Source organism: Bactrocera dorsalis, chromosome 3 (genome assembly GCF_023373825.1).
Source record: "Bactrocera dorsalis isolate Fly_Bdor chromosome 3, ASM2337382v1, whole genome shotgun sequence".
In the NCBI taxonomy this organism is placed as follows: Eukaryota; Metazoa; Arthropoda; class Insecta; order Diptera; family Tephritidae; genus Bactrocera; species Bactrocera dorsalis.
In genome coordinates this window covers 8,712,909-8,724,025 of record NC_064305.1, presented here as the reverse complement: position 1 = coordinate 8,724,025, position 11,117 = coordinate 8,712,909, and the positions used below count along the sequence as shown (strand labels likewise).

The 11,117-nt window shown below is 34.6% G+C and overlaps 3 protein-coding genes across 3 annotated transcripts; 2 read left to right on the top strand and 1 right to left on the bottom strand.

The window, feature by feature from the left end:
• The first annotated feature begins 687 nt into the window (after window positions 1–687).
• On the top strand, window positions 688–2,958 carry LOC105223838 (uncharacterized). The gene has a single exon (XM_011201698.4). The coding sequence runs from the start codon at window positions 837–839 to the stop codon at window positions 2,829–2,831; it is 1,995 nt and encodes a 664-aa protein (XP_011200000.2). The 5' UTR covers window positions 688–836; the 3' UTR covers window positions 2,832–2,958.
• A 511-nt stretch (window positions 2,959–3,469) lies between these two features.
• On the top strand, window positions 3,470–6,507 carry LOC105223840 (nuclear pore complex protein Nup75). Its single transcript, XM_011201701.4, has 10 exons — window positions 3,470–3,624; window positions 3,687–4,400; window positions 4,461–4,583; window positions 4,635–4,984; window positions 5,052–5,164; window positions 5,224–5,328; window positions 5,385–5,512; window positions 5,576–5,766; window positions 5,831–5,987; window positions 6,292–6,507. Exons 1-10 carry the CDS (start codon window positions 3,598–3,600, stop codon window positions 6,415–6,417), a joined length of 2,034 nt encoding a protein of 677 aa, XP_011200003.2. The 5' UTR covers window positions 3,470–3,597; the 3' UTR covers window positions 6,418–6,507.
• Window positions 6,414–10,687, bottom strand: LOC105223839 (CTTNBP2 N-terminal-like protein). Its single transcript, XM_011201700.4, has 5 exons — window positions 10,502–10,687; window positions 9,592–10,420; window positions 9,324–9,510; window positions 9,126–9,268; window positions 6,414–8,685 (listed from the first exon to the last, which is right to left on the bottom strand). Exons 2-5 carry the CDS (start codon window positions 10,403–10,405, stop codon window positions 7,988–7,990), a joined length of 1,842 nt encoding a protein of 613 aa, XP_011200002.2. The 5' UTR covers window positions 10,406–10,420; window positions 10,502–10,687; the 3' UTR covers window positions 6,414–7,987.
• Between the last annotated feature and the right edge of the window lie 430 nt (window positions 10,688–11,117).

Sequence of the window (11,117 nt, the reverse complement as noted above, 5' to 3'; positions counted from 1 at the left end):
ATTTTTTTAAAGCAATGAATCTAATTTCAGCTGAAAATCGACTTAACAAATGAAAAAATGCATCCACTATTTCTATTATATGGAAAATATTTGAAAAAAGACGGCTTTTATTTCAAAATACTATATGACAATCTTTTCTTTTGATAAATATTAAGCGATGTAACTTCATGAATGACAATAACAGCTGTTTTTTGATCTTTCTAACGGCAGTGAGAACACTGTTGGGTTATGAAATGCTTAAATGTAATCTAATCTTTAAAATTTTCGGTCTGAACATGGTATAACATTGCACGCAAATAAACATGGGTTTTGGTCAGACATATTTTACAGCCAACTATTTTTCTGCGTGTGTTTGTTGTTGTGCCGTTGTATTAGGTGGAATTTTGTAATTATACTGAAATCGGTTAGTCTGTTACCTTCCAGACACATCGACCAAATTGTGGGCGGCATGTTTAACTGTCGATATTGTGGTTCTTTTGTGCAAAGTGGACCGATCGGTCTTCATAAAAGATATCGATATGGACCTATGCAAACTAATAAAGTTAAATTCTTACACATTTTACCAATAAATACACGAAGTAACAGAACATTAAATAATGTTGTAAATTTAATTTTATGTTAATTTTCATTAAATAACGACAACATACCTTTTAAGCGATTACTAACATATGATTACGAGTTATGTTGTCATCACTAGCAAATCTTACAAAAAAATAAAAAAAAAATTTGAAAAGGTGGCAACAAAACCTAAACAAACGTGCAACTAGCTTTTGTTTACAAAAATTGTATTTGGTTTAATTGATTCGGGGGGTTAAATTTGACGAGGCAATAATAAAATGCTGAAGGATTTGCAACAATTGTACAAAATGCACGCGGAAGAGTTGGAGCATGTGAAAAAGAGTATTACGAATTATCTGCTGAAAATAGATGCAGTATATGATAAATTTACTAAAAACAAGGAGGCGCTTGAACAACGGAATGCAATCGCTATGATGGCCTATGACAAATACTTCACAATACTTTCGAACATGCTAGAAGTCGCTCGTAAATTTAATTTTCATTTATTTGTAAATGATCTGGATAAAAAATCAACGCGTACCTTGTTTGAGGCGTTGGAATCATGTGAGCGGGAAGCACATATCAAATCTAAAATGTGCATGAAAGAGGAGCAACTTAGCTACGACTATAAAAATTTATCCATTCTACCTGCTGAAGAAAATGAGGACATAGACAAGGACCTGTGCGCTACAGAATATTTAAAAAAGGACATTTCAATATATAAAGCAGGAAGTTTAATAAAAGCTTCGGTTACCTATATTCTTGACTTGGATGCTTTGTATTTTTATATATGTGATGCTGAATCTAAAGACTTTCAACAAATCGCAAGTTTGAAGAGTATGATCCATCTTAAGCAGTATACTGGAATTCCACCGGAAGACGAAGTTTTTGGTCTTGTACTTGATAATACAATTCTCCGTGCAATACGCATAAAATCAAACGAAAATAAAACACAAGTATTACTATTAGACTTTGGAGAAGCAGCCACAATAACAGAAGCAGACGTAACCTACCGTTTACCAACTGAAATACAACGTATACCAGCCCAAGCAGTATTATGCAAATTAACGGGAATCAATGGTCGAAAGAATATACCGCAAAAGGAGTTGCAAATATGTTTACAAGAATTGGAATATGAGAGCACAACTTTCATCATAAAATCTAAAATAGACAGTGAGGGTATATTGGTATTGGAACTCTATGAAGAAACATCCATGATAACACCATTGACACCCTCGTTGGCATCAATAGAAACTTCAAACAACAGCAAAGAATATGTGGATAAAACAAACAACCCAAATCCATTTAAAACTACTTCGGAACTCACCATTGATGACAGTGATGAAGCTATACCTCTGTCTGCATTACCCAACAATGGAATATTTACCGAGAGCAAGGGTCTTGCCAATGGTTTGACCGCAGAGGAGATGGATATTTTGGCTGAAGAACCACTCAATACATCCAACGCAATGAAAGCGGTTCTAGGTTACAGCCCAAAAGACGAAAAACGCCTTTGCCGTTTTTATGATCCGAAAACTGGTGCTTGTTTCAAGGGCGCCAATTGTCGGCTAGAGCATAGTCCATTACAACCAGAGGGATGGAGTAAAGACAATATACCAACAAGAACTATAATTGATGATTATTCGCCTGTGACACGTTTTTCAGCCGGTCTTATGATAAATATTACTGTTACGCATGTGGGGCATATTGAGTATTTTCACGCGCAAATAAATGATCCAGAAAATATTATGGAACCGCTTATATGGAATGATGATGATATACCGCAAAGTATGCATTTGACTAAGCCACCGATGTTGTACGATCTGGTTCGGGCTCAATATGAAGATGGACTCTGGTATCGTGCTAAAATCATGGATTTTGATGAAACTGCTAAAGTCTTCAAAGTATTTTATGTCGATTATGGCAATTATCAAAATGTCATGCTCAAGCAATTAGCATATTGTGATCGGTCAACGGAGCATTTCCCATTTCAAGCAGTACTATGCAGACTAGCAGACATTATGCAAAATTCAGAGGCATCTGTTGATTTGCATGCGAATGGTATTCGTACTCTAAATGCCCTAATTCTTAATCATACTTTCGATGTCAAGGTTGTAAGTCATGATGATGATTTAATAGTACGATTCATGGGAGCGCCATACTCTTCATTTCCAAAGAGACTTATTTCAATGGGTTGTGCTAAGCAATTTCATTCAAATGTATCTAATGATGCAAAAATTACTTCCGTCACCAAATTGAATTCATCCATTTAGTTATAAATGTAAATGCAATACACCTAATTAAAATATTAGAGTACGATATTTATAGAAATCTAAAGATGTAATAAACATGTTAGCTTGGTTCCTTTATAAAAAAAAACTAAAAAAACTTGCATTTTATTCCTATTTATTTATACTATAAATATTGATAACATAATATTCTTTTACATCTTCGAAATTTTAGCAATAATTTCATTTATTTCAAAATTGGTAAACTGTAATTTAACTGTCATAACTTAGCCAGACTAAAGAAAAATGAGACCTCATATAAAATAAATAAAAACTTAACTCTTTCCTAATACTACGCAACGTCTTGGGGCGGCAAAACGATCTTCACTGTCCTTTAATATTCAAAAACCGTATTGTGAGAATTTTGAAACTTCAGAATTTGCGTGGCTTCTAGTTCCTAAATTTTATATACTTAATATCGAAGATATTTTGTAAAAACCCACTTTTGTTTGAACCACCTTAAGAAAATTGTAGGTAGGTAAATAAAGGGAGCGGCAGAACATTTTTGGCCCCGGGCGCCCGAAGTTGTAGCTACGCTACTGAACAGTAGTTATAATTTCTATGTACTTGAAAAAAAATTGTAACAAATGCAAAGCTTGTATTAATTTATTTGAATTAATTTGAAGTGTTCACATATTATACATAATATGGCAACCCTTGTGTACCTCAATTGTCATAAGTACGAACGCCAAATGTGTCTACATTTATCCGACATCAAGAAAAATTAGGAAATAAACAATAATCTTGAATAATGCAGGAAGATCAACCAGCCATATTTGTAAGCAATTTCATACATTCATACTATTACCAATTTAATAATTCCGCTTGTGTTCCTATTAGGCTGTAGTTGACCCATTGTGCAGTCGGTATGCCAACACGCTCACGGGTCAATTTGTTTCTGGTAGCAAAATTGCTTTATCTGCCTTTCGACCAATTACCAGTAATACGAGAGATGCTCCAACTGAATCTGCCGGCAAAGATGACGTATTGATACATATGTTACAACCAGAGTTTGTCTTTGATGATCCCATCCTACGTAGTCTTGTGGCCGAAGCGAATTCCACATTTGTAGCATTACAAGAGCTTAAAAAGCGCGGCTCGAAAGCAGAATACATGAAAATTTCGCGAACTTATCGCAGTATTATACGAGCATGTCTTGAAAAATTGCAAGATGCTATAGCAAGCGCAGAAGAAGCTGAAGATGCTGACGCACAAGCTAAATATCAACAATACATTTCAATATTTTATTCCATTGAGTGTGTGTGGCATTTAAGCGAAATATTATTTCTAGATCCAACACCATCCAATGCGGTAGTACCACAACTTCTAGATTGGATACGTTTTCATTTTCCTGCTTCGGAACGTATGGCCACTGATCTTCTTTTATTGGGTCGAGAAGCAAGTGATAACGATGATTATTGGCCAGCGCTTAAAGGTCTAATATTGCAGGGGCAAGTAGATGTGGCACGTGCTTTGCTACATCTACACCCACAAGCTGAAACGCCTCACTTTAAACTAACAGATCAAATATTGAAAACCATGCCCACTTATAGTGTAAGTATTTGGGAAATATTTTCATTTGGTTATAATAACTATTTATTATTTCTTTCTTAGATGCATGGTGCTACTTCAATACAAAAATTCCGTTCTCTGTGGCAGTATTGGCTCACTGACACCGAACGAAAAATTTCTGCAAATATTCTCGCCATTGAACCAAACCTAGAAGAACTAATTCAGGTGCGCAAAACCAATAAATATACAAATAAAAAAATAAAAATTTGTTTACAGTTAGTAACAGGTGATACACAAATGTGGAATACACAAATACAAGAGACCGAATATTGGTATGAATTCTTTCCCGGTTATCTGTTCTACACAAATAATGCATGCAAGCATTTCGAATTGGGCAATGCAGCCAACACATGGCTATCGCGTTGGGCGCGCCTCAAAGGACACAACAGTAATGAGTTGCAAATGAAACAGTTAGATCGTGTTATACTTAGCCTCATGGAAAACGATATGCATCAAGTTATACATGCAATACAACTGATGGCAGATAATCAGTGGTTCGTCACACATCTCACGGACTTGCTCTACAATGCTGGACAGTTGCAAATTGCGGGCGAAAATCAAGTCAAGTAAGCATTACATTACATTATAAAATAAAATATTATACAAATAAATATTAATTTATTTTATATTTAGTGAATGTATAAAATTGCGCGACTCTTTGCTTTATGATTTTGGAAGCTCATTAATGACACGCAACTCTTTGTGGCAATTAGGCATGGACTATCTGGACCATTGCGGCCAAGAGGGTAAGTTGCATGCTGTAATTATATAATTGCATTTTATTTTTACTTTTCACGTATTGAAGGTCAAGCAGCACTGGCGCTACTGCTCACGAAAATACCCTTCCGCACGGAGAAACAGGCATTGAAAATTATCTGCATCGCACAAAAGAAGGGATTTTTCGAAGCTGGTAAAAATCCATATACTTATATTTTAACTTGTATAAATTTGTTATTGCCTTTCTAGAGCAAGACATTTGTAAAATACAGTCAAAGAAATCACTCGATGAGCAGCGTTATGGAAACGCTTTAGAGTGGGCTATACGCTCGAAAGACACACTCTATGTCACAACGATAGCGGATTTCCTATTAAATGTATGTGTTTTTCTTTTCATTTATTGGAAGACTGTGTATTGTAAAATTTGCACTTTTTTACAGCACTATTCCAAAACCGGAGATATGCTCTGCCCAGATGTGATCGCAAATATTGGCGCTAAAATGTTCATATCGCCACGTTTAGTATTTTTAGTGAAATATTTTGATTTCTATCAATTTTATCGCAAGCGAGATTTTTTGCCTGCTGCCGAATTGCTGGTCAATCTCTTAGAGTCGAAGATTACACCGGAATAGTATGGAAAATTAGCTAATAGCTTGTTAGATTTATTAACTTATTACGCCTTGCATTATTTTCAGTTTTTGGCCTTCACTACTCATTGATTCCATACCACTGCTCGAATCGAAGGATCCAAAAATACTCTCCAAAGAAACTTGCGCCATACTACAGCACTTGGAAACCGAACTGGTGCCCTTGATAGATAAGAAGAAAAAACGTCTGGAAAAGTATCCGGATGTATGTTGTTTACTTTTCAAAATTATGAACTTTATATTTAATTTTTTTTTTGTTATTTTTTTTAATTAATTTTTTGAGTTATAATTAATTTTTTGAATTATAATTAATTTTTTAGTTAACTTTTTTGAAATTAGTTTTTTTCTAATATTTTTTTTTCTAATTATTTGTTTTTTTTTTATTTTTTTCATAAATAATTTTTTTTATATAATTTTTTTTATAATTATTATTTTTTTTATAGTAATTGATATTTTTTATGATTATTTGTTCATAATTATTTTATTTTATAATAATTTTATCTTTATAGGAACCAATCAACATTCTCAAGGACTATCGCATCGAAAATATTGAGGAAATCATCAATTTACTACGTTTGGCCTGCGCACGCAATTTATCACGCGCTATTATAATTGAAAACACTGTTATGGGTTGAATACTATTTATCATTCAATATTTATTGTTTAAAATTTAAACCTTAAATACAAATTGTTCACACGCCGCTTTTAGACATAAAAAATAATAAGTTGTTTCTGATTGTGGTTCCTTAGTCGGCTTCTACATTGGCTCTGTCGTCGTACAATTAGTAATGTTTATAGTAAATATCTCTTAATAATTATAAATACATAAAAAATGTAGGTAGGATAAATTCAAGTGGTTCAATATTGTGATCCTATTGAATCATATGTGTCAAAATAGGCTGACAATTCGTTGGAAATATGCTTTCCAAACGTTATTTCGTAATTACTTAATACAGAACTAAATATACAACGGGCGAGTATACTACCATTAAACAAATAAACTTAAAGTAAAGGAGTAGAACTACTTATCATTTAAAAATCATACCACATAACTTTCTTTAAATATATGTATATATTCAAACTATAAGAAATTACAACAAAAGGGCATAAACCGTTCCACCTATTTAGCTTAACATATATTTAAATTTTCACACAATAGATGCGGTGTGTGTAATACACAATACCGTATTTCATTTTTGCTGGTTTGAGTAACCATATAATCCTTAGTTGCTTTGTAATTACGTGTATGAACGTGTGTAATACTTTAGCGCATTGATGCATTGCCTCATTAACAATTTATTTTTGCTGCCTTTTATTTCGTTTTTCACTCGCCCCGTAGAGCGTTTACTACTTTCAGTTATGTTTTCTTTTTTAATTGTTTTCTCTTTCGAAATTAATATTTATATGTAAGTTTATATATAATACTAGAATTTTGCAGTTTTTAACGCATATATATTTTAGCGGTTATTAATTATACAACTATGTATATATGGCCATGATTACGTTTCGATTTTCTTTTGTTAGAGTATAATAGTGACTACAGGGTAGCGATTTGTTTGTTTTGTTAAATGTAGATGTTGTATATAAAAGCAAGATCGTAGGTATAAAAAAATGTAAAACTTTTGAAAAAAAAAATATTTCGAAAATTACCTGTTAATAGGAGTTTTCTAAAATTTAGTTAAATAAATTTAACAAAAAAAAATTCCCGGAGCTTAGTCAACACGCCAGCTAGGAACACTACTGTTGCTTGCACAAGCTCACAATATTTGCCATTGGTGAGGCCAAACCAGCTTTATATGTTACGATTACACGTCTTGTACAAGAAACTTAAAATAAAATATGTATAATATTACATGAATTTTACAAGCTGTGTGGTAAGCAGCTAAGCCTGCATAATAGTAAAATTGAGAACATTTATACCAACAATATGGTAATGTATACTGGTTATGCTCATAGTTATAAGAACCGAGGTAAATGTGAGTTATTTAATATTAATTTTTTAGTCTAATTTTCAACAAACCGAGAAAATTAATATTTATGCCAACTTACGCATATACGCACATGCATTTAACAGTTTAATTGTTGTATTAGTGTTTTGTGTAACTGAATATCGATTTTATATGTGAATCTTAGATTTTTCACGTTCCTATTAAGCTGCTTATTTGGAAACAGTATACTCGTACGGTGTTGGCGGTTATAGCGTATTTAATTTAATTTTGTATTGGATGTAGCGTTTGAAATCCCAACCGAATTAGCTGAATTTACACCAACCGTGCCGGAGACAGCACTAGCCACAGCAATTGAACTTAAACGCGACAGCGATGGTTCACGCTTTGGCGGTACAATTGGTTTATTGGGGGGTATAGGTGGTGGTGCACCACGTGCGCCAGCCGGTGGTACTGTAACGGGTGGTACAGCAATTGGCACTGGGTGTGGCGCCGTCGCCGTCTGATCCAGCGAGTGCGATGCAGCAGCAGCTGCAGCTAAAGCTGCATATTTACCGCCTGGTGCACGCTGTATAGTTGCAGTTGGCTGCATTTTCACAGGCGATGGTGATGGTGGTGCACCCGCTACAATAGAACCAACAGCACCAACGACACTACCGGTTGTTAAGTTACTTGCTGTTGAGGTAATTGCTGCTGATATTGCAGCAGCTACAGTTGTTGTGCTATCACCGATTATATTGCCTGCATTGGCTAATGCAACTGTTTGTAGCGGTATGGCAGTTGCCACTGATTGTGCTACTGCTATAGCGGGGAGTGCATTGCCTACACCGCTGCGTAATGTCTGACCGGGCGCACGTGCAATGCCGGTTGTTGGACCAGAAACGGGTACACTCGTTACAGTCGCTGTTGGTTGCACGATTTTCGCAATATTTACCATTGGTGTGGCACATGCATCATCTGTAAAATAGAAATTGTTTAGTTTTCTTACACAAATTTATAACTTAGTTTACGTATGTAACAGAAAAAGTAGCATAAAATCGATGCAAATGAAAAATGCCGCTAATAAAGCATGTGACACAAAATTTACTGACATTTAATAAACAACCAACATTATAAGGTATAGTTTAAATAAGACGATATAGTGAACATAAAAATTGTAAGTCAGAGATTACCTTAAAAATTGTTAGTGAAAATAATGCCGCGATTTTTTTAAGTGATAAAATGCTAATAAATAAAGTCACCTTTATAAATTGGGTTAGAAGAGGGTAACTTGGTTTGACTTTAATAAATAATGTTAGAAGAGTTTAGCAAAATTTTTCCGCTTGAAATAAAAATAATTCTTCAATTAAAATTTATGTAAATATGCTATAATATGTAGGCTTATGTTGCACGCTCACCACTAAGAGTTCTAGCTTTGGCACCGCCAACAAGTGTTCCGCTCACACCAGCCGCCACACTTTGTTGCAATATCTGCTGCTGTTTCTTTAAAGCCTCATTCTCAGCACGCAACAACGCTACCTCTTGTTCGAGCTCTTTAACTCTGCAAATGCAAAGAATTTTTATACAATTTTAATTGATTTGGCCAAAATAAGTACCGCGTCTCTTCCTTGGCAGCGGTCAATTTGAATGTTTTGCGTTCATTTTCGAACGCAGCAGATTGCTTCTCCATTTCCTCTTCCATACGTAATGACTTTTTACTTTCTTCTTCGAGACCTTCCGCAATAGTATCGGAACGTTGCTTCTCCTCTGCTAGTATTTGCGCCAAGTCCTCTGACCGTTTACCTAAAATAGTTGAGTATATAAAATATTATTTAAATGAGGCTGTTTTAGCCCAAAAAGTAGTAGACAAACTAAACTACTAACCCTCTTCAATGTACTTCATAAGAATCTTTTTACGTTCAGCTATGAGCAAAAGAACTATTTGCTTTTGACGATTACGTTCGTAATCCAAAGTTTCTTGCAGCTTTTTCATTTCTTTTTCCATTTTTTTCAATTGCGCTCGTTCCTCTTCCAACTCTTGTCGTAACTTAGTCCTCTCTAGTTCTAAGCCATAGGTAATGTCATCACCCTGAGCTGTGTCATGTTCATGCTTTCGCTTTTCTTCTTCTAATTCCTGCAACATGCGTTGATTGTTCTCCAAGGACTCCGTAAGTATGTTGACCATACGCAAATGCGTGGCACGTTGTTTGCTAACCATTTGATATTGTTGCTCCATTTGCTGTTCAATTATTTGTCGCACTTCCATTTCTGCTTGAGCCGCTTGTGTGGATGATTCTCGCGATATCATATTGCCGGCTAGTGCTATTTTATCACGGAAAATTGCCGCATACGGATCATTTGGTTGTACACGTTTTGAACGCAGTTGCGTTATATATTGTTTGACTCGTTCATTTCTTAATGCAGCAATTACGACGTCGCGAGCTTGAAGTTCACCCTCCAAAAAATATAGCATCTTTACAAGTTCACTATGCGGTATTTCGGTTCTTCCTGAAGCTTGGCCAGGCTTTTGACCCAAGCCCGGTTTCATAGTTTGAAATTCATGCGTGGCGTTTATAGTTGCACTATTACTGCTACACGCACCACCGCTACCCGCTAAACCATTATCAACTAGCTTATCCACAAAGCGGGCAGTTCCGCTGTTTTCTGAGGCAAATGGATCCACAGAATTTTGTTCCATTTCGTCGCGTTATGACTTCACATAAAAGTACAAGTTTTATTAGTAGTTCGATTATGTACAAAACAAGCTAATCAACTAGAACAGCTTTTTACATACTTTTTTCAGTACTTAAGATAGCCTCTCGAATAGAAACTAATGTTCCATAATAAACTAACACAGTTCAATTTAATTATGCACTATTAGTTAAAAACACTTCGAATCTTTAAATTTCTCTTAAAATTTTCCAATTCTTCCAATTTTCTTTGTTGTCATTTTTATCTCCTTATGTACCCAATGAAGTTTTAAAATGTCAAATCTGTTGCTGAAGCAAAAAAGAAAACCAGGGTTGCAAATACGTTTTTAAATATTCTTAAAACGTATAAATACACTCTTCCCATTTTTTTCAGAACTTAAAAAAAAGTTATATAAAAACAAAAACTGTTAAATAACAGTTTCTATTTAGATAACTTATATTAGTTTTGATTTGTATTTGTAAAATCGATCTTCTGTTTTCATATATTCTAAATAAACAATGCGCCTTGATGTATGCAAGCATTTATAAAGTCTAACTTTTTAGCACATCAACCTACTTAACCGGAACGGACCCGGATTTTTATCCCGTAAAGGAATGTTACTCGGTAGCATTGCTCCCAATTAGTTTATGAGGCATCTAGATAGGCAATGTACATTGCTAGCAATCCGGCAAAAGTTCTTGTGTGGGCACTTGATGTAT